The 21,465-nt window shown below is 51.4% G+C and overlaps 7 protein-coding genes across 7 annotated transcripts; 4 read left to right on the forward strand and 3 right to left on the reverse strand.

The window, feature by feature from the left end:
- Positions 1 to 2,495: 2,495 nt before the first annotated feature.
- Positions 2,496 to 5,173, forward strand: farB1 (putative C6 transcription factor (Ctf1B); the record flags this gene model as incomplete). Its single annotated transcript, XM_026747361.1, has 3 exons — positions 2,496 to 2,734; positions 2,799 to 2,983; positions 3,042 to 5,173. The coding sequence occupies 3 exons, from the start codon at positions 2,496 to 2,498 to the stop codon at positions 5,171 to 5,173; spliced, it is 2,556 nt and encodes an 851-aa protein (XP_026604841.1).
- Positions 5,174 to 6,127: 954 nt separating this feature from the next.
- DSM5745_05346 (Carboxypeptidase) lies at positions 6,128 to 8,154 on the forward strand (the record flags this gene model as incomplete). The annotated part of the gene is made up of 7 exons (XM_026747362.1): positions 6,128 to 6,479; positions 6,535 to 6,807; positions 6,860 to 7,116; positions 7,166 to 7,216; positions 7,267 to 7,420; positions 7,476 to 7,534; positions 7,585 to 8,154. The coding sequence occupies 7 exons, from the start codon at positions 6,128 to 6,130 to the stop codon at positions 8,152 to 8,154; spliced, it is 1,716 nt and encodes a 571-aa protein (XP_026604842.1).
- A 388-nt stretch (positions 8,155 to 8,542) lies between these two features.
- On the reverse strand, positions 8,543 to 10,234 carry DSM5745_05347 (unc-93 family MFS transporter; the record flags this gene model as incomplete). The annotated part of the gene is made up of 4 exons (XM_026747363.1): positions 8,543 to 8,786; positions 8,843 to 8,938; positions 8,990 to 9,603; positions 9,662 to 10,234. 4 exons carry the CDS (start codon positions 10,232 to 10,234, stop codon positions 8,543 to 8,545), a joined length of 1,527 nt encoding a protein of 508 aa, XP_026604843.1.
- Positions 10,235 to 11,857: 1,623 nt separating this feature from the next.
- Positions 11,858 to 13,150, forward strand: DSM5745_05348 (N-acetylglucosamine-6-phosphate deacetylase; the record flags this gene model as incomplete). Its single annotated transcript, XM_026747364.1, has 1 exon — positions 11,858 to 13,150. One exon carries the CDS (start codon positions 11,858 to 11,860, stop codon positions 13,148 to 13,150), a length of 1,293 nt encoding a protein of 430 aa, XP_026604844.1.
- Positions 13,151 to 13,485: 335 nt separating this feature from the next.
- Positions 13,486 to 15,186, reverse strand: DSM5745_05349 (GMC family oxidoreductase; the record flags this gene model as incomplete). The annotated part of the gene is made up of 2 exons (XM_026747365.1): positions 13,486 to 14,867; positions 14,940 to 15,186. The coding sequence occupies 2 exons, from the start codon at positions 15,184 to 15,186 to the stop codon at positions 13,486 to 13,488; spliced, it is 1,629 nt and encodes a 542-aa protein (XP_026604845.1).
- A 1,047-nt stretch (positions 15,187 to 16,233) lies between these two features.
- Positions 16,234 to 17,779, forward strand: DSM5745_05350 (uncharacterized protein; the record flags this gene model as incomplete). Its single annotated transcript, XM_026747366.1, has 2 exons — positions 16,234 to 16,715; positions 16,765 to 17,779. 2 exons carry the CDS (start codon positions 16,234 to 16,236, stop codon positions 17,777 to 17,779), a joined length of 1,497 nt encoding a protein of 498 aa, XP_026604846.1.
- A 354-nt stretch (positions 17,780 to 18,133) lies between these two features.
- DSM5745_05351 (putative glucosamine-6-phosphate deaminase) lies at positions 18,134 to 20,625 on the reverse strand (the record flags this gene model as incomplete). Its single annotated transcript, XM_026747367.1, has 7 exons — positions 18,134 to 18,994; positions 19,044 to 19,192; positions 19,251 to 19,312; positions 19,367 to 19,387; positions 19,695 to 19,979; positions 20,106 to 20,280; positions 20,388 to 20,625. 7 exons carry the CDS (start codon positions 20,623 to 20,625, stop codon positions 18,134 to 18,136), a joined length of 1,791 nt encoding a protein of 596 aa, XP_026604847.1.
- Positions 20,626 to 21,465: the final 840 nt, after the last annotated feature.

Here is a 21,465-nt window from a genome sequence, read left to right on the forward strand (position 1 = left end):
CCAAGACGCCCGATGGAGAATCTCGGACACGAGGGATTTTTACGGGGGGTTTCACGGGGGTTTCACGGGGAACTTTGGGGAAGCCTGAAAATTCGATGTGCAATCTGCTTCGTGTCCCACATCAAGACGCGTGATTGGCGCAAGGGCTTTCCGTTGCTGGCCAGAGTGTCGCAGACTCGCAGCGCTGCATGGACTGGAGTACTCCGTAGCCCGGATATATTCATTTTTCCGCACTGCGTGATTCATGTGGTAAATGGAGTTATTTACCAATATTTCTCTTCATCTTTGACGAGAGCTGGAAGGTTTGAGAGTCCGGAGTCGAGACTTTAACTGTGGATCGCCCATACCCTGTGTCAACTTGCCGAGCATCGCGCCCGTATTATTCTGTAGACCGTATATATGATATCAGACGTAACGATGATCCTCGAAAATAGCCGTCCATATAGCCGACTTCCTGCTTGCTAAGATCGGACTGGATTCCTCCGACCTTCGGCGCCCGGCATTACTTCTCACGTGGGGGGCCTTTTCCACGTTCTAGTCAATAGTGCACGAGACAACAATCTATATCTTACATTTCGCAAGGTCATGCACGCTGTTCCTGCCGCTTGCTTGGTCGGAAAACTATGGACTTGCCAACATTGAGGTCTTGTCCCCATTCCATAGCAGTACTCGTCACTTTCCAGCAAAGCTGCGGAACCGTGGTGCGACATTTTCTGGTCGTTCGAGCTCCATCTGAAACCTTGGAGGCCATCTCCAGTCCAGCTGGTGGTGGGTCGCTGTTGACTTCGGGAATGGGACCCTCAGACTATCAGCTCTAGTCTGTATCAGGCAGTTGGCGGGGTGCCGTTTGCGTGCTGGCCGCTTGTCCAAGACTCCAAGCGAGCTTTATACCAGCCCTGCGAGAGACGTCTAGTGTGTAGTTGTGATGCTGTGAGGAGTGTAGTCTAAGAAAATATGAACGCCAAACCCAGAACCCAGCACCCACCCATTGGATTGAGATTGGGACAAATGAGTTCCGAGTTCCTGAATTTCGTTAGTCAAAAGACGGCTTGCCGGTCTCCCGGGGTCAATATAATACTGTCCTCTGCAAGGTTTATCGCCTCGCAAATGCTAGCATGCCCAGAGCCTTGCAGGTTTGCACAGACCTTGCATTCGTTTTGATGACATTTCTGTGGGTGCTACGGAGTAGACAATCGCAAATTCAATACCGTGGGTACGAGTCCCTGCTGGGCAGGATTCCGGACTTCGGAGTCCGGACCGCTTGGCTTCCCTGCGCAGTGCGGACCTCGGCTCATGGTGGCCAGGAGTCCAGGACCCTGCCTTATGTCAAGGACTATGAACATCGGCTTTGTATATCAGTAGGTATAGGTTGACAGTCAGTTCCTGAAGCCGCTGATACTCTGATACCTTTATCTATCTGGCTAGACGATTCTGAATGAGTAATTAAAGGACCCCGGAGTCGAGGCCGAAGCTTGCAGTTGTTGACCAATGACCAATAGTAAATGCACGGAATCTTTTCCGAAATACCTTGAGCATCATGAGCATGAGGCAGCAGCCCTTCTGCCACTGCGATAATAACTTATCAGTTAGTCCAGCCCAAGTGAACCCCGGCCTTTCTGGAGCTGGAAAGTGATAATGACCAATGATGGAGATGCTATTCGTTCACTCTCCTACTGCACATTGCATGTGGTGGCTAGAGAAACAACGTGACAGGGCCGAACGCGGATATGGGGAGTCGAACCTTCAAGTAAAGTGGTGGGGGAAAATGTGGGCTGAACGGCTTCTTGATTTTCAGTTACTCGGCCAAAGAAGGCAATCTTGACTTTGTAGGATTGTTAGCGAGCGGTGATTGGTGAATAGATTAGAGAGAGCGGGCCTGGCATGGTAAGCAGCAGCAGTGAGTGGCCGCTGGGCATGCCACAGCCCCCGCCGAACTTGGCCCGCCCTTGGACCTTGGTCTGGTGAGGTAATTTATACAGTTATACTGCGATGCCCGGCGCTAGGCGCAAACAGTCAATCGTCGAAGCTCTGGTTCAGGCTTTTAGCGGTTCAGCGGTTCTGGTCCTGGTCTGGGGGAGCAGCAAATCCTCAATAATGGCAACAAAGTGGATCTGGGGGACTCATCATCCCCCAACGCCAACGCCTCCTGACGGTCGAGTGGAAAGCATTCCTGTTTTTGTTACCAACTTGCTACTCTACTTAAACCTCCTCTTCCCCATGCCCCCGGTCTTGTCTCGATTTTCGATCTTTGGACGACGGATGACGCTGGCAACGTGACTCTCTATACTTCGGCAAAAAGATGATAATTTTATAAAAGCGCTTATACGAAAGAAACATCTCCCCTCTTAACTACTGCCTTTATTTTATGTTGTTACTGTCGTGTCACGTTCCCTCATATCCCTCCTCCTCTTCTTCACTTACTATCCCAATTGGCTCTGATTATCAACGGATGACACGGGGTCGACTTTGATTGACCTTTTTTTTTCCCGCGCATCATGACTGATTCACCTGCTTCCTCAAATCTGGCCGTCGAGACAGACCCTAAAAACAAGCGCAAGGCATCGACAGCGGGACTCTCCGCGAACGCCCGTCCGGTGAAAAGGCGGGCTTCAAAGGCCTGCTGCTGCTGTCGCGCACGCAAGGTGCGGTGCGATGTAGTAGAAAATGGCTCACCTTGCACAAATTGCCGGTTGGACCAAGTAGAATGTGTCGTCACAGAAAGCAAGCGGAGAAAGTGCGTCTGATGCCAAGTCCCAGCCTGGAGAAGCTGTCATAACCGATATACTTACTGCCTCTAGGAAATCTCGAGTTGACACCGAGATCTCGAATCCTCGACTTTCGCAGTCGCCTGCCGAGATTCTTGACGATAGCACACTCTTTGGAGGCTTTGGGGAGACCCATGCAATCCCCCATGCGGCGCCGACATCTCCATCTCAGGGCTCCGTAGACATGGAGCAAGGGCAGCATATGCCCCATTTACTATGTTCGTACATTGCGTTCGCGCATTAAATCAATTGGTGCTGACAAGATGTCATCTACAGATCAGAGCCAAGTCAACCGAGTCGACCCAGGAGACCGTTTTCGAAAACGCATGGCTCCGAACCCCCTGGTGCCATCGAGTATGCCCTTGTCTCATGTTACAACCGAGATTCAACAATTGCTCGACCCGTCCTTCGGCAGCCCCCGGTCAACTGGCATTGCGCTACCGGACTATATCCGAGGCTTACCGGGCCGACTACAAAGGGAAGATATTGATTACCTCGCCATGAAAGGAGCATTGACAGTGCCTGATGTCACACTGCGCAACGAACTACTCAAGGCTTATATCCACTATGTGCATACGTACATGCCTCTTTTGGACTTGGAAGACTTTTTGCAAACCATTGTTCAAAATGACGGCATTCGTCGCATGAGCCTCTTGCTCTTCCAGGCTGTCATGTTTGCGGGTACAGCCTTTATCGATCTGAAGCACCTTCAAGCTGCGGGATATCCGTCGCGAAAATCGGCTCGGAAAGCGTTCTTCCAGCGCGCAAGGTTGCTTTACGATTTTGATTACGAGGTCGACCGCATCTCGCTTGTCCAGTCCCTTCTGTTGATGACTTATTGGTATGAGACTCCAGACGACCAAAAAGACACCTGGCATTGGATGGGTGTCAGTCTGTCCCTCGCTCACACCATTGGTCTGCATCGTGATCCCGCAAACTCCCGAATGGACATCAGGCGCCAGCGCATGTGGAAACGCATTTGGTGGAGCACTTATACTCGAGATCGCTTGATTGCCTTGGGAATGAGACGTCCCATGCGTGTCAAGGATGACGATTGTGACGTTCCTATGCTGACTCTTGATGACTTTGAGTTCCACCCGTCTTCTCCCGAGATCGTGAGCATGGTAGGGAATTCTGAAATACTTCAAAGTGTCGCCCATCAACGAGAGCTTGCGTCGATGTTTATCGAGAAGGCGAAGCTCTGTCTTTGCGTCAGCCACGTTCTTTCTGCTCAGTACTCTGTCCTGAGTCACAAGTTTGGTGGCACTATGGAGACTACCATGATGCTGGTGCCCAAGAAATCAGCAGCAGAGACCTTTGAGGTTCGACGATGTGATCAGGAGCTGGAGGATTGGCTAGCCCATCTTCCGTCTGAGATTCAGTACTCCCCTGCAGCACCAGCAAAACTAAGCGAGGCGGAAGAGGTGTTGCATTCCCACCGAGCTTTACTCAAGATGGTGTACTTGACAACCTCAAGTGCTCTGCATCGACCCCAGGTCCTTCCCGCTGTTCCTTTCCCGTCAATGGACACCGAGTTGCAAGACATGTCTCGCAACAAGGTTCGGTTCGCTGCTATTGAAATTACGAATATCGCCCAAGACCTGCACAGTCTGGATCTGACTCGCTATTTCCCCACTACTGGTGTCACAGTCCTTCTCCCCGCCGTCATTATCCATCTTTTGGACATCAAGTCCAGCGACCAGAACGTCCGCATGACCAGTTTACAACGCTTCTACCAATGTATGCGCATCCTCCAGCGTCTAAGGGAAATCTATGCGTCGGCCGACTTTGCAACCTCCTTCTTGGAGGCTGCAATCAGAAAGGCCGGAATCCAGCTTACCGTGCCACCTCAAGAGCTGCAAAAACGCTCCAACAACACTGGAGCGTCTCGTACCACCGCCTTGACGCCGCCTCCGGATTCTCTTGCCCAAAAGATTCCCGATCTGACTTACCCAAAGACCGGCTCGGCCGGAGGGTTGACGTTGAACTTGGTGGATGAAGCTCAACAAGCTTTTGCCGCCTCTACTCCGCCGCCTTCTGATGGTAGTGAAAATGGTAGCACAAACAACATCAACCCGAGCTACCATCGCGACGCGTTCAGCATCCCCAGCATTGACGACACCGAATTGAGTCTGAGCCAGCTCATGGATTTGGCAAACGATGCCGAAGTGACGCAGAACGATTTCGATGCGTTGATTAACTTTGATGATGCTGGCGCGGATTTCTTCTCTTCGGAAAATGGTATGGAGGGTATGACGAATGACGCAAGCGGCAAAAACTTTCCATTCACGTTTTCGGACATTGTCGGGCTCGATGCTGGGAACAAGGACGACGCTGCGGCAATCACTGGGGCCGATGCAGCGGCTCCTAAACTCGATATGGATCTTGGGCTCGGCCTGAATGTCTGAATGTTTCACTTTTAAGCGTTCCCTTCATCTTGGACAGACAGGATTGCTCCTTCTTTTGCACATAATTTACCCTTTTTGAGCACTTGGAAAGCATGGATGACGGAGTTTGGGTTTGGGTCACGATTTATGTTCCAGGGGATCGGTTTTGTTATTACCTTTATACTTCTTGGTCTCCAGTCTAATTCGCTGAGACTGTCTTACCACCGCCTCTATATAGAGTTCATCACTAAAAGTCGGACACGAGAAATGGCACCTTATACTTTATATTCAAATCGATTTGTGGTACTTGTACCTCCCCTTTGTCGTCAAATCACTTTTGGAGCTGCTTGTCTTGGAGTCTGGCTAAGCAACTGAAGCCTTGCGTTAAGGTCGGTGGCGGTCTTGGGTCTCCTGCAGTCTCGGCTCATCTCCTTCAATCTAAATCGTTACCCATCTCTATTATTCTTATCAAGTTATCGCCATCCATCCAAATCATTAACATCTGTCGAATCATCCCTCCTAGGTCTGCATAAGTACCCACTCTGCTTATGAAGGCTAAACTGACCAAACTATCTCAGGAAGGTCGGCATCTCAATTCTCAACTATGCTGCCACCGCCGATCTCCCCTCACCTGGCTGCCGTCGAGTCACAAAAATGATGCGATCTGCAAGGTCAGCCCAGCAACCGAAGCCCAGGCCCGCAAGCTAACTGGCCGAGGCTGGCTTGGCCTGGTCAAATCCCTGAGCTTTCCATTGTCACCATCCTAATTGAGACGGCCCGCATGCTACCTCGTTATCGTCGGAGACCAGCGTCGGCGACGACGTTGAATGGAGTTAGGGAGCTGTCCACGCGGGTGCTCAGCTTCTACTCACTAGTCAACGGATCGATTGGTCTGTATTATTACTATAAAATGGCCTGTTGCTCCCACTCCGTTTTTTCTGGCCCCTCAGAGGATTCCAGTTTGAGCCAGTTGTGATGCCTCGTCTTAGCTTGATTTCCGTGTTGTCTCTGGCTGCTGCCTCCTTGGCTGCAGCTGACGAGCATCCAAGATTTTCCTTCAGCAAGCGACAGCTGCCTGCGGACGCGACTGGTGTCAAGAAGCTTGAGACCCCCAATGGCGTGACCATCCGATATAAAGAGCCCGGTAAAGAGGGTGTTTGCGAGACAACCCCTGGCGTCAACTCCTACTCCGGATACGTTGATCTGTCGCCCGAGTCTCATACCTTCTTTTACTTCTTTGAATCTCGTCACGACCCGGCAAATGCTCCCATCACTCTGTGGCTGAACGGCGGCCCGGGAAGTGACTCTCTCATCGGCCTTTTCGAGGGTTGGTATTACATGCACAGCGTGGAGGATTCATTGTACTGATGAGGTTCATGTAGAATTGGGACCGTGCGCTGTCAGCGAGAACCTTACGACCTACATCAACCCGTACTCGTGGAACGAGGTCTCCAACCTTTTGTTCATCTCGCAGCCACTGGGAGTCGGTATGAAGGCCCGTGCCCCGGTTAGTGTCGACGTGTCTCACTTAGTCATAGGATTTTCGTACGCGGACACCGAGGAAGGCTCACTCAACCCAATCACCGGTATTGTTGAAGATGGTTCCTTTGCTGGCGTCCAGGGTCGTTACCCTACCATCAACGCTACTCTGACCGGTAAGTTAACAGCGTACATGGTTACCTAGTCCCAACGCTAATACAAGACCAGATACTACCGACCTTGCCGCAAATGCTGCGTGGGAAGTCGTGCAGGGCTTCCTCGGAGGCCTACCCCAGCTGGACAGCACTGTCAAGTCCAAGGACTTTAGCTTGTGGACTGAGAGTTACGGAGGGCACTACGGCCCAGCGTTCTTCAACCACTTTTACAAGCAGAACCAAAAGATCCGCAACGGTACAGTCGAGGGCATCGAGCTCAACTTCAACTCTTTGGGAATCATCAACGGTATCATCGACGAGGCAATTCAGGTACGGAAGTTTTAGAGGCCCAGGATAATGTCTCTGACCCGAAAATCAGGCATCTCACTACCCCGAGTTTGCAGTGAACAACACCTATGGCATTAAGGCTGTGAGTATCCTGATTCTTCAAATACTACGGCTGACGCTCATAATAAACAGGTCAACGAAACAGTTTATAACTACATGAAGTTTGCCAACGAGATGGGCAATGGATGCCAGGACCAGATCGCCCTTTGCAAAGCCACAAACCGTAGTTCTTTCGCCGACTACGCTCTTTGTTCAGAGGCGACCAACATGTGCCGAGATAATGTTGGTAAGTACATGTCACTTTTGGCTTTTGATTTCAAACCGCTGATATATACATACAGAGGGGCCATACTACAGCTACGGCAATCGCGGCGTTTACGACATCCGCCACCCATACGATGTAAGCCGTCAAACTACATCAAACCTTCACTAGTACTAACCACGTTGAAGGATCCAACCCCTGAGGATCTCTTCGCACCCTTCCTGCAACAAGACTGGGTTATGGACGCCCTCGGCGTAAAAATAAACTACACTATGTCCAACAATGAGGTTTACTACGCCTTCCAGCAAACCGGCGATTTTGTCTGGCCTAACTTTATCGAGGACCTCGAGGAGATTCTCACCTACCCGGTCCGCGTCACCCTCATTTACGGAGATGCAGACTACATCTGCAACTGGTTCGGTGGCCAGGCCGTTTCCCTTGCCGTCAAGTACCCGCAATCCAAGCAGTTCCAGGCCGCCGGATACACCCCTCTCCTGGTCGACGGCGTCGAGTACGGCGAGACTCGCGAGTATGGCAACTTCTCATTCTCTCGTGTTTACGAGGCCGGTCACGAGGTTCCGTATTACCAGCCTGCAGCGTCGTTGCAGCTCTTCAACCGGACTCTGTTTGGCTGGGATATCGCTGAGGGCAATGTTAAGATCTGGCCGGGTTATTCTACAAACGGGACTGCGTGGCCTACGCACACTGAATCGTTTGTGCCCTTGCCGACGCCCACACCTCATTCGGGTCTTTTCTGACTTTCCAAGGCCTGAATGAGAAAATGATAGATATGTGCTGTCGAAACGCGTATATAAAGGTTGGAATGATACATATGTTATTATTAGTCTAAGATGACCTTGACTGTCATTAGAATTGAGAAGCTATAGACTAGAATGTTCTGGGTGCCAAAATGACTGGCCATCATTAAATAACAATATAGAACTGTTTGGTATCGAGGGATGACCAAACCAAGGTATGTGGTATCGAGATGTACGGCTGAAGATTCGACAAATATAAAAGCGCCAGCACTGAGAGAAACTGTGCAAGACCCACGCCAGACCGAACCCACACGCCGCAGGAAGATAACAAAAAGACATGATCAATCGTGTCATGTACACCATCATTACTGACTCATAAGTATCGTAATCAAGCGTCAGAAGATCTTCTCTTTTCAGGCACACTGTGCTGCTGGGGTTGATGTGTCCGCACGCCCACGTCGATTCCCGTGACTTCCGCGACAGTCTCGTCGGAGAACTTGAGGTCATCCTCGAGATCGGTGTGATCCTTGATCTTGAAGAAAATAATCGGAGCAGCAACCAGAAGAGAGCCACAGAGGATGCCCCAGCAGGAAGCGAACATGTTCATGTATGGCGTGTTGTTGAAGTCCAGCCTACAATAAATGAATTAGTGTTGTCCGGGCATCAAGTCAAGTATTGCACCACTTACGCCCAAGTTATAGCTGCACCTGCAGACTGAATTCCCTTGTAGAAACCAGCAAAATTGGCCAGTTTACGGCTGTTGTTAGACAAGCATCCCATAAACCTGTGAATTAGTTAGCATATTAAGCTTGCATATGGGACTGAAATAGCTTACCAGTAGGCACAAGTCTGAAACGCAGCATCGTAAAAGCCGTAGAACATGTATAAGAACATGGGCCCGATATAGCCGCTATGCTCCCAATCCTTGTCGCGTCCTGCAGACTCCCGGGTGTAGAGTCTCTGGAAAGCATACCCACCACCCCAGATGCCCATGGTGAGAGCGAACAGAAGAAACCAAACAAGCTTGGCACGAGCCGGTCGCTTGAGGAATTTCAGGTCAAGAATAAAGCCAAAACAGAAGGCGCCAACCATTTGCATGGCCCAGTACAGGATACTGTTGAGGGCAGCGGTGCGGGTGTTGAAGTAAGAGCCGTTTATGGCGTTGAAGTGATAGGAGTAGAACCAGTTACTGGCCAGGAACATGGGGAAGAAAGCGACGATGTACCAGTCGGTCAAAAGAGTCTCCCACAAGCCGAGGAGTTCCGATTTCCAGGTGGGGTTTTTGATGGCGATGACTCGTGTGCCATCCTTTCGCACAATGTACTTGGAGTCCACGAGGCCCCATGCAAGAATGAAGCCGAAAACCATCAAAACCATGAAAGCAATGTAGGTTCCATCATTCACTGAAGCATCAGGATCGGTTGAGTGGATATTCTGCCCAAGAGGAATCTACGATAGAGAGTTAGCGTTTGATAGCATGGAAATAAGGCTAAGGCAAGAAACTTACGAGGCCTCCAATCACACCACCCAGGTTGAAGATAACCCAGAAAATGGAGATGTATTTGCCCTTTTCATTTTCACCAGGGTAAGCCATCATGACAGCGCCCTGGGCACACCACAGCAGACCAGCGCAAAGACCAAGCAGGGCTCCAGCGAAGATCAAGAACCCAGAGTTGAAAGTATGATTGTAGCACAGGAGAGAAGCAACGTAAAGGGTGTAACCAAAACCACCAAACGAAAGAGTCAATCGCAAGCCAATGCGATTGGCGATGGAACCAGCGAAGAAACCAACAACAGCAAAGGTACTGTATGTGGCCGTGTTTGATTTACTGACGTCGGAATGGTTGAGTTGACCAGCACCTCCAAGACCAGAGACGGCATTGTACATGCCTGGGCAGAGGAAGCAAACAAAAGCGACGAGAACCAACTGGGTCTGCGGGGACGCATAGTACGGCACAGTCAGGGGACCGAGCTTCAAGTTCTTGTACATCCATGGCTTCCCAGGCGGGGCGTGAACGTCTTGCTGAACCTCGGGATCGGTGGTGCTCAAGGGAGCAGTTTTCTCGTTATCGGTTGCCATTATGGTGATCTCTGACGAGAAAGAAAGATGCCAACTGGAGGTGGCTAGAGGGTTGAATGGAAGAGAAGCTGAGGGAACGAATAAATAGCTTCCAGAAGAACAGTGGAAGAGGAAAAAATAAAAGGTATAAAATAAAACAATGGCCGAAGTCAGCAACTGGAGGAGACAGCTGGAATGCGAGCAACCGTGAACCGACAATGCAGTGAGGTAATCAAGAATTAAATAGAGGATTCCGCCGGCAACGTCAAGGAATTATTAATAGGTAAGACAGCGATAGCTTGCGAGAGAAAGATAAAAAAAAAAAAAGTCGAAAGCGAATCGACTTATCGGGAGTTGTGACGATCAGGTGAGCTCCGACGGTTCAAGTTTGGTTTGCTGCAGCTGGATCCGGGGTAAATACCTACCTGGACACTGACAGCAGGCAAGGCTTCTTCACAACAGCGGGCAGGAGGAAGCATAAATAAGGGAAACACGCAAGCGCAGAGCAACCTCAGACAGTTATCTCAAGCGAAGAGACGGTGGGATTCTTTCGCTCCACTCGATGCTGTTGTTGATAAGACACTGAGACAGCAGCGTTCGAGTATCTTGACCTTTTTTGAGTTTGCTACTGGTCTTCTCCAACGAACCCTGCAGGAGCCACGAGCAGGTCGCGTGCAGGGAAGATTCGGTGACAGGATGATTGTGCGCACAAAGGTAAAAAAAAAAAAAAAAGAAAAAAAGAAAAAAAAAAGAAATCGAACAATAATTCTGCTCAGCTCGCGAGCTAGGCTAACCTCCAGAATCTGGAACGATTCTTGGGGGCTAAACTAGCAGGGAGACGGTAGCATCAAATTGTCCGGATGCGGGGAGCCGGCTCTTTTCCACGGCCCACCCTCACCTCACTCCAGGTCCAACATGCCGAGGTGCGAGCTGAACGTCCCACGTCCAACGTCCATAGAATTTACTTACTATACCACAAAGAATAGTATCTACAGTAATACTACGTGATCTTTGTCAATCAAGAACCAACAGGCATGGGATGCTGGTCACTTGTACCATCCGGCTGGTCGACTTTTGTAAAGTATGGTCCAACACTGGTATCGACTAGTAAGAAGTATGTAACCCGTGTATTGGTAAGTTTGGACTGTAACCCTCCACCAACGGAGGCTTATCTCTCGAATCTCTTGGCCTTTACGGAGTATCTTGACCTTTCTGCAAGCCATCAAAACCGAATACTACGGAGGCACTGCCAATCGCACTGCTAATAAGTAAGACTAACTAGGTCAACAGAGAATGGAGTAGGTTAAGTCTGCCATGACTCAAAAGTGTCGTGCCTACGGCCACATCGACGTCACATCCACCTTAACCTCTGGAATGAAGCAACGTCAGAAATCAAGCTTCACTGCGTGAACCGTCGGGAATCGTGCACCTAGACAGGTACCACATGGAGTCTCTCTCGTCCACCCATAGGCCTGGTCCGTGGTTCACGGCAGAGCTTTCCAGTCCTTTGTGCTGCCTCGACCGTCTATATACTCCCTGGCCCTCCTCGGCCTTTTGCCAATCGCCTTTTCTTCCTCCATAAATCCCCGGCCTGAACAACATAGCTCTTCAACCGCTGGTTCTGCCTTTACCCCCGGTTTTAAGATGCCTGGCAAGACCGCACTAAAGTCCCATGTCATCAAATTCACCAACTGTCGCATAGTCAAGGGGGACGAGCTCATCAACCAGGATGTCTGGATTGATTCAACGTCTGGCAAGATCCTACGGGCACAAGAAGCATTCTATGGCCTGCATTTGTCCCCTGATGAAGTGATCGATTTGGGTGGTCGCATCCTCGCTCCGGGCCTTATTGATTGTCAGTTGAATGGCGCTCAAGGCTTCGACTTTTCGATCCCGCAATCCTCCAAAGAGGAATATGATGAAGGCCTGCGAGTAGTTAACAAGGGCCTCGCCAGAACTGGCGTGACCTCTTATCTCCCTACAGTCGTCAGCTCAACTGCAGAAGTCTATCACAAAGTGCTCCCTTCCCTTGGGCCAGCAGGGGATACGCATCGCCCAGAAGACGGCGCCGAGTCGCTCGGCGCACACGTTGAAGGCCCTTTCCTCAGCCCCGGTCGCAACGGCATTCACAAGACAGAAGTCCTCCGTTCAGCCAACACCCCAGAGGACCTAGTCGAGTGCTACGGCCGCGAGAACCTCGATGGCGCCACCAAAACCGTCAGACTGATGACGGCGGCCCCCGAAGTCGGCAAGATGATGTCCAATATCCCGCACATTGTCTCCAACGACATCATCTACTCGATTGGCCACTCTGACGCCACATATGAGCAGGCCCTCGCGGCTATCGACCAAGGCGCAGCGATGGTCACCCACCTCTTCAACGCCATGCGGCCCTTTTATCACCGCAATCCGGGCATTTTCGGCGTCCTCGGCCAGCAAAGCGAGCACTGTCGTCGACCATTCTACGGCATCATAGCTGACGGTATTCACCTGCACCCGACATCCATCCGCATCGCCTACAACGCCCACCCAGACGGTCTTGTCCTCGTCACGGACGCCATGAAACTCTGCGGCCTTCCCGATGGCATCTACGACTGGACGAACGGCGAGCGCATCATCAAATCCGGCGCCCGCCTTACACTCGAAGGCTCTGACAAGATCGCCGGCAGTTCTGCGACGCTTATCGAGTGCGTCAACAATTTCCGCCGTTGGTCGGGCGCGTCGACGGCGCAGGCCTTGAATGCGGCCTCGGCTACGCCCGCACGGCTGCTTGGGCTTCAGGGCGTCAAGGGATCGCTGGATAGCGGTGCTGATGCGGATCTCCTTGTGCTGACTGATGAGGGTGATCCTTATTCTGGGCGGACGCTGGCGGTAAATCAGGTCTGGAAACGCGGGTCTAAGATTTACGATTCTGCCAAAGATGGTGGCCAAATTTGAAGCGATTTCCATGAATAGAACGTATTTCATGCTGCATTGTTTAGACATGAAGTGATTCTGTTTAATGGAGTACATAATCTACAGTTGTTACTAGTTCGTATAATACGATTTTTATATATTCGTCTCTTTGTCTATCTATGCCCCTACAGGGGCGGTATCCTAAAACGAAGCAAAATCGTCAATCATAAATCTCATAGTAAAGCACGCTGAAGCGTCCCATTCCTCCCAGAGGAAGGCACTCCCCGCGTCTTCGTCCAAATTCCAACTCCTAGCTTTTAGGACCAGTCTAAGACGCAAACATGATTGTTATGCAAAAAATAATAGAGGGGAAAAAATTACAGCCTGGGCTGCTCGCGCTTCCACCCAGCTTCCTCGGCAATCAGCTCAGCGGCGCGCTCACCAATAGCCAGGACAGTCAACATGGGGTTGATGGTGGGCATCTCAGGGAAGACACCGGCATCAGCAATACGGACGTTCTTCAAGCCGCGAATCTTCAGTTTGGGATCAACGACGGCCATGGGGTCGCGGGTCACATCACCCATCTTGGTCGTTCCAGCGGGGTGGTAGACGGTATGGGCGACTCGGCGGCCGTACTCGGAGAGCTCTTCATCGGTCTGAACCTTGGGACCGGGGGCAACCTCGCGCTTAATCCAGTCCTTGAAAGGAGCTTCCTTGGCGATCTCACGAGCGGCCTTGAGACCGGCGACAATGGTGGCGGCGTCGTAGCCCTCGGGGTCGGTGAAGTAGCGGAAATCCAAGGCCGGCTTAACGGTGGGATCCGACGAGGTCAGGTACAGACGGCCACGAGAGCGAGGGCGGGGGATGTTGGGAGTCATGCAGAAGGCATCGACGGGGGTGTCGTAGCCCAGGCGCTCGGTGTTGAGACAGAATGGAATCTGGTAGCAGTGCATCATAACGTCGGCGGCGCGGCCATCGGTGCCAGCAGCGTTGGGAGCCTCCCGGCGCAGAAAGATACCAGCGTCAGAGTCCATGGTGGTCTGGTTAGGGGGTACAGGCCGGTTGAGCTCCCAGATAATGATACTCTCGGGGTGGTCGAGCAGGTTCTCACCGACACCGAGAATGTCCTTCACAACGGGGATTCCAAGAGAGGCCAGCTGCTGCTTGGGACCCAGCCCGGAGTGGAGCATAAGGCGAGGAGTATCCACGGCACCAGCGCAGAGGATAGTCTCCTTCTTAGGGCGAAGAGTGTGCTTGGCACCTGACTGGAGGGCGATGTCAACGCCGGTGACGGTGTCGCCGTCCACGTTCACGCGAGACACCCAGGCGTTGGTGAGGATCGTCAGATTTGGGCGTTTCTCCTCACCGCGGAGGATAGGGTGGATGTAGGCGACACTGGCGCTGCTGCGGCGACCATCGTCGGGGTTGTAAGCAACCGAGAAGAAGCCAACACCCTGTGTCAGTTCACCCTTGGAGCGGATCTCCTTGTTGAAGTCGTGGATGACAGGGATGTCCATGGCGGTCGAGCATGACTGGATCCAGTCCTTGCACAACTGGTTACGGTGTCGGTCGTGGACGGGCTGGACAGTGTTGCGCAGGCCATCAAGCACGCGGGTGAAGGTCTCAAAGGACCACCCTGTGCAACCCTGCTTCTCCCACCGCTTGCAGTCATACTCGAAAGGACGGAACGAAATCAGGGTGTTGTGGCTGGAGCAGCCTCCCAGAACCTTTGCACGAGAGTGGCGGATATGGCTGTTACCTGTACAAGGGTCAGTTTCCTGCTGGAATCCTTGATCATCTATCTGGCAAAAGACATTGGCAAAAGACATACCCATCGGTTGCTCGACAGTGGGGTAGTCGTAATCCAGCTCTCCTCCCAACAGGTTGAGCCACTCCCTCAGGTTGAGGACCCGGTCATCCATATAGTCGCTGGGACCAGCCTCGATCAGCAGGATGCGCTTGTTGGGCAAGTACTGGGCCAGACGGCTGGCAATAACGCAGCCGGCAGTACCACCTCCGACGATCACATAGTCGTAGCTGTTCACGTCGCTTGCGGGGAACTCGGTAGTGGTGGCCATGGCGGATGACGGTCGCTGATAAGGAATCAAGGAAGACAGACGCTCAACAAGAGAAACAGATGTGAGAAGCGGAAAGAGAGTGAAGAAGAGGTGAAAGGCGGCATAATAACAGTAATAAATTCTTTGAAACCATGGATTTTTTTCTTCTCCACCTCGTCCTGAATCCGAGCCGCTTAGTCGGAGATTCTTGCCGGTGGATCTCTGGCCATTATTGCCAATTGCCAATTTGCCATACAGTCATACTAGACTCGTCAGACTCCGTAGATACCCCGAGCCCACTATTACCTGTGGTAGAACTCTCATCGCTTCCTTATCCAAAGCACATCCAGTCTCATTCACAATTCTTGCAGCCCCAAACTTCAAAGACAAACTGTCTTATTCTCAAGAACCGAGCCGACGTCATCCCGGCTGGATGCAGTCAATCCACACAAGGTCCCGCGCTAAAGAGGCCCACGATTCTCACTAAGCCTGCATGCTAAGCAGCTAAACAGCCACCATGGTGCTGACTTTATGACCTCTTGCGGTTTAGTCAAGGCCTTATGGTCTCACCTCTGGATGGAGTTGCCCTTCGGGTTCAAATCTGAGACGCTCAGCCATACCAAAAAGAGTAAAATTATTACTCAACAGAACCAGCGGAAGCCCCGATCACGGACATCATGCCATTGTCCTAGGATCGCTATCGCAGGTTCTGGAATCGTACTGTGCAGCTGTACATGTACGGCAATTATTGCAGGGCCCGATTGCGACATTTCGTTAATTGTTCCAGTAAGATTGATAAGACCCGCTGCAGTTCGGCAGTGGCTTTCTGCTGGTGATCATGTTTGATCGGCTTCAAGGGAAAACATCGGCATTGTTGGCGGTGTGATGCCGTGGGTGGAGTGGAACTACGGAGTACTGTCAGATCTTGGAAAATGACGAACTTTTTGCCTTTCTAAGTTTCTTCGTCCCTTAGCTTCGTTTTCATACTTCTTATCTTTTCCCACCATCATTTCGTTCCTTCACCGACAAGAGACCGCCATTTCACGACCATAGAGACACCAGAAAGCCATGGCCCCTTCGCTATCCCCGCGCCAGATTTTCTATGACGGCAAGCCGCAAGCCGCCTCGTCTGGCCGGTCTTTCCAATCCATCAACCCCGCCGACGCCACATTGCTGGCTGAACTTCCTGTCGCCTCACAATCAGATATCGACGCTGCGATCGCAAGCGCAGACAGCGCATTTTCCTCTTGGTCGCGAACCCCGCCCATTGTTCGGGCCCGTATTCTCCAAAAGGCCGCAGCCCTCCTCCGCGAGCGCAATGATGAAATCGCCCGCGTTGAGACTCTGGATTCCGGCAAAGCCTACTCAGAAACGAGTACCGTTGACGTTGCTACTGGAGCCGATGTGTTGGAATATTACGCGAACCTTGTTGGTGGTGGTGGCCTGAATGGGGAGACCACCCAGCTTCGAGAAGAGGCGTGGGTGTACTCGAAGAAGGCGCCTCTAGGAGTCTGCGTAGGCATTGGCGCGTGGAACTATCCTATTCAGATGTATGCTCTCTTGATAAGAGAATTGGAAAGGGAGGCTGACTGGTAGTAGCGCACTGTGGAAATCTGCTCCCTGCCTCGCGGCCGGAAACACCATGATCTACAAGCCCAGCGAATTCACCTCTCTCCACGCTCAAACCCTCGCCGAAATCTATAAGGAAGCTGGCCTTCCCAATGGTGTTTTCAACGTTGTTTATGGTGCAGGCGATGTCGGGTCCTACCTTTCCTCCCACCCTACCATCGCCAAGGTCTCCTTCACCGGCCAAGTCTCGACTGGCATGAAGGTCGCCGGGTCCGCAGCTGGCAACATGAAATATGTGACCATGGAACTAGGTGGGAAATCGCCTCTCCTCATTCTTCCAGACGCAGACATTGAAAACGCCGTCGATGGCGCCATGATGGCCAACTTCTACAGCACAGGCCAGGTCTGCACAAACGGTACACGGGTTTTCATCCCCAACTCTATGAAGAAGGAATTCGAGTCTCGTCTCCTTGAGAAAATGCAGTATATACGGCCTGGTCCGCTATTTGACGAGAACACCAACTTTGGCCCGCTTAGTTCGGCCGTTCACCAGGAGAAGGTCACAGCTTATATCCGCCACGGTATCGAACAGGATAAGGCTACCCTCCTCTATGGGGGCCTCGGCAAGCCTTCCCTCCCAAAGGATCTAAAAGCAGGCTTTTGGGTCCGCCCAACAATCTTTACCGATTGCACAGACGACATGCGCATCGTCAAGGAGGAGATCTTTGGCCCTGTAATGTCGATTTTGACCTATGACTCAGTAGAGGAGGCAGTCAAGCGCGCGAACTCGACGGAGCTCGGTCTCGCCGCCGGTGTCTTTACCAAGGACCTCAGCCTGGCGCACCGCATCATTGACCAGCTCGAGGCCGGTATCACCTGGGTCAACACCTGGGGCGAGAGCCCTGCTGAGATGGCGGTTGGTGGATGGAAGAAGAGTGGTCTTGGTGTTGAGAATGGTCGTAGAGGTATTGAGGCTTGGGTGCGCAACAAGAGCACACTTGTCGACATGGGCAATGCAGTTGCGACTGTTTTCGCGAAGCTGTAAATATTTCGAAAACACGTCTGTTTCCATAGGTATATGATAGTGATACGAATTCATAGGTATATGATATATGATACGACCAACACTGATGTTTACTTATCTTTTGGTGATACATGCGCCACAACCTACGAACGTTTCTACAGCCTGAAGATGATAGCGAACCATAATAATACATATCCAATCAATTCGCCGCTCTATGAATATAAGCTACTCTACCAGTAGTCAGTCTATAGTTTGATCTAATAACGTTGTATAAAACGCATTGATTAATCAAAGAAGCCATTTCAGCGTCTGAACTCTTTCCAGCAAGCTACCATCGCATGAATGCATTCTCCTGATCTCTCCTTGCCAATAGAACTAATGAGCTTCCATCCTCGCACCCATGCGGTCAAACATCAGGTCACCCTTGAGAGTTGCATCCAGGCCCCCAACAGCTGAGTCAACCAAACGAGATGACATGCTGTCGGGTGTGAGCTCGTCCTCTTCGAACGACTGCGTAAGATCCGTGTTGATCCTCAATTCCTTTGAAGTCTTCTCGGGCGTGGCAGCAGGAGTAAGCTCCTGCGACCTGTCGACTGCCATCGGAGCAGGAAAATAGGTTCGAGGTCTGTAGACGAGAGGAGGACCCTGGGTGCGCGCATCGGTCCCAGCTTGCTCGATGGATTCGAAATAGCGCACGGTCTTGACCTTGAGCTCGAGGGTGGCATCGCGATCGCACACAATCAGAGGGTGCTGGTGCAATTGCAGTGACGAAATTGTCCACATGTGGTTCACTCCACCTTCCAGGCCCTCCTTGAGCGCCAGGGCTTTGTGCGCGCCGGTTGCCACAACCACAACCTCGCGGGCTTCCATGATGGTTCGGATGCCCACGGTCAAGGCCATCCGCGGGACCTGAGTCACGTCGTTGTTGAAAAATCGGGAATTGGCCATGATCGTGTCGTAGGCCAGGGTCTTGACCCGCGTACGGCTGTTCAAGGATGACCCCGGTTCGTTGAACGCAATGTGTCCGTCGGATCCTACTCCACCTAGGAAGAGCTCGATCCCGCCGTATCGAGCAATGCGCGCCTCAAAGGAGGCACACTCGGCGATTAGGTCCGGAGCGTTCCCGTTAAGGATGTTGATGTTCTGCGGGGGAACGTCCACATGCGAGAAGAAATGTTTGTACATGAAACTATGGTACGATTCGGGGTGATCCCGTGGAAGTCCGACATACTCGTCCTATGCCCGTTAGCGAGAGAAAGCTGGATATCAGTGCGGTCCTCCGTACCATGTTGAACGTCACAACATGTTTGAATGAGACATCTCCAGCTTTGTGGCGTCGAACCAAAGTCTTGTAGATGATCTCTGGGCTGCTTCCAGTAGGTAGACCCAGAACAAATGGATTGCTCTCGCTAGGTCTGAAAGACTCGATACGACCTAGTAGAGAAGATGTTAGCTGAGTCACTTCTCGATATCAATATCAAAACGAACATACTGATAATATAATCAGCGATATACTCTGAGGCTTGTAGAGATGTATCCCTAATGATCACTCTCCTAAAGCAGTCACATCAGCACGGCCAAAAAAGTCAAGTGCAGCTCGAAACATACATGATGACAAGCTTCGAGAGACTACGTCACCGAAGTTGGATAGCCGATATCAGAATGAGCGTGGCAGGTGGCTGACCAACTGGTCAAAGTATGGCAAGCAAGCAAGCAGCAGACTGTAGTATGTTGAAAGGCTGGGAGAGATTCGGAAAGAGAGCGACGGCCGGAGCTTAAGGCAGTATAAGGCCTGGTTGAAGGCCCATTCACGTAGTGGCCAACGGCATATGAAAACCCATGGCTCCGTTACAATCCCCGTTCTGGATCAGCCTTTCCGGTGGAGCGTGACACTACCCTGGTCTACGACTGGCTGTCCAGCTTTGGATTATCTTACTTGAAGCTCGGTTTATTCAAGATAACTGGACGGGATGATGGCGATAGTGCGGAGTTCTTCCTGGGGCTTCTGAAATGCCATTGCGAGATCTTATCTGGGCCAGCTGCATGATCATACACATTAATGCAGGTTGGTATGAAGCACGGCCAAGGGATGGGTGCAAGCGTCATTATTATTGGGAACGTGAAGCCGAAGGTAAGCTTCAACCTGCCTGTTCGGGAGGAATACTCGGGATTCGACTCATCTTCGGAGACACTGACCGGAGGGGTTTGCCGCTCCAGTGAGCTAATAAGAAATCACAATAATGCAGTGAATAGCTTCATGTTGCAGTTTCAGGTGGCATGGTTCCCTCCAGCCAGAAGGCACCGTGGTTCAGAGAGGATGACACTGTGGAGGCTGGATAAGACTCACGCTAAGCCCAACGCAGCTGTGACGATGTTGTTGCATCCCAAGCACAGTGCGACTGTGCAACCCTCTCCCTGTGAGGTGGTATTGGCTTCCGGCTGGTGACCACAGATTTGACGTACCAGACCGAAAGGCTCAGGTTTCACAAGTGTATTGTATGGTTGGTAAATACCATCTCCAACTGGCAGATCACGTGACATTAGTGGAATTCAGCCCTGGCAAAGTGGCGATTAGTCAAATATTTATCCAATCAAGACTTCGAATCTTGGCTTGGCGCGAAGTATATACCATCTGAGGTGCCTGGATTATTCTCGCGACGCGACGGGGTCTGGTAGATGGTCGTGCTTGGGGCTGGGGTGGATTCATCACCCTCTAAGAACATGTCATCTTCAATGCTGGGAATGGCCACGTCAGGGCCATACAGAGGGCGAGCGCTGTAGCTTGATCTCGCAGGTCCAAGCATCCCAACTCCGGCATAGCTGTTAATTTCAATGCAGCGTGGACATATACCTTGAGGGCCAAGCATGGTGTGTCCCTGCTGATGACACAAGATACATATAGATAGATCGCCAAAGTCCTGTTTAAACCCAGCATCAGGTGCCGGAGTTGCCGGTGAGCCTGGTGGACCTTGACCCAAGGGAAGCAATTGGGTGTGCGGATTAGCGAACAGTCCTGCCGCTGGAAATCCTGGTCTGGATCCTTGAAAGAAAGTCGAGAGTATCGGACCTGTCTGTGATCCAACAGAAAGACCTGCCCCAGTTAGGCCGTGCTCTACCGGGCTTGCAATGGGACGGTTGAGCATTGGCTCGCGGGACATGGTTGACGACAAAGTGGATGTATCTGCGATCGAAGCAGAGGTACTCTGCTGCTCTTGGGTCACAGCTGGCTGTATATGGTAAACTGCATTTCCGAGGTCTTGATGAATAGCCTGCTTTTGGGTCAATTACGCAGTGGTATCTTCGTTTGAGCTGTTTGCGACCTTCCTTTTGTATCTTCTGTTCTTATTGCATTCAGAAAACAGTGCAATTGCAGCTTAGTGGTACTTACTACTTTTCTCTTGTTTTCACGACAATCTTCACTCCATTTGCAGTGCCTTTCCTGCCAAGTGAGGAACTCAACAAGCAGCTTGGTTTTCTTGCACTTGGAGCATCTCTGTACTTGCTCAGACATTGCTGCTGAAAACAACAACTTTGACCAATAAAATGCGCTCCAGAATAAACAATGAAAGAGGTTAAATAATCGTATCCAATATTATCAACAGAGGGAGAGAGGTCGTCGACAGAGTCTCCTCTCCTTTAGAAGGGACGGGGACGAGGCCCATGCCTTCCTTCAGCACCCTGGCAAGCGACTGAATTGTTGAACTCTC

This window comes from Aspergillus mulundensis (assembly GCF_003369625.1).
Source record: "Aspergillus mulundensis strain DSM 5745 chromosome Unknown scaffold_4, whole genome shotgun sequence".
Lineage (NCBI taxonomy): Eukaryota > Fungi > Ascomycota > Eurotiomycetes > Eurotiales > Aspergillaceae > Aspergillus > Aspergillus mulundensis.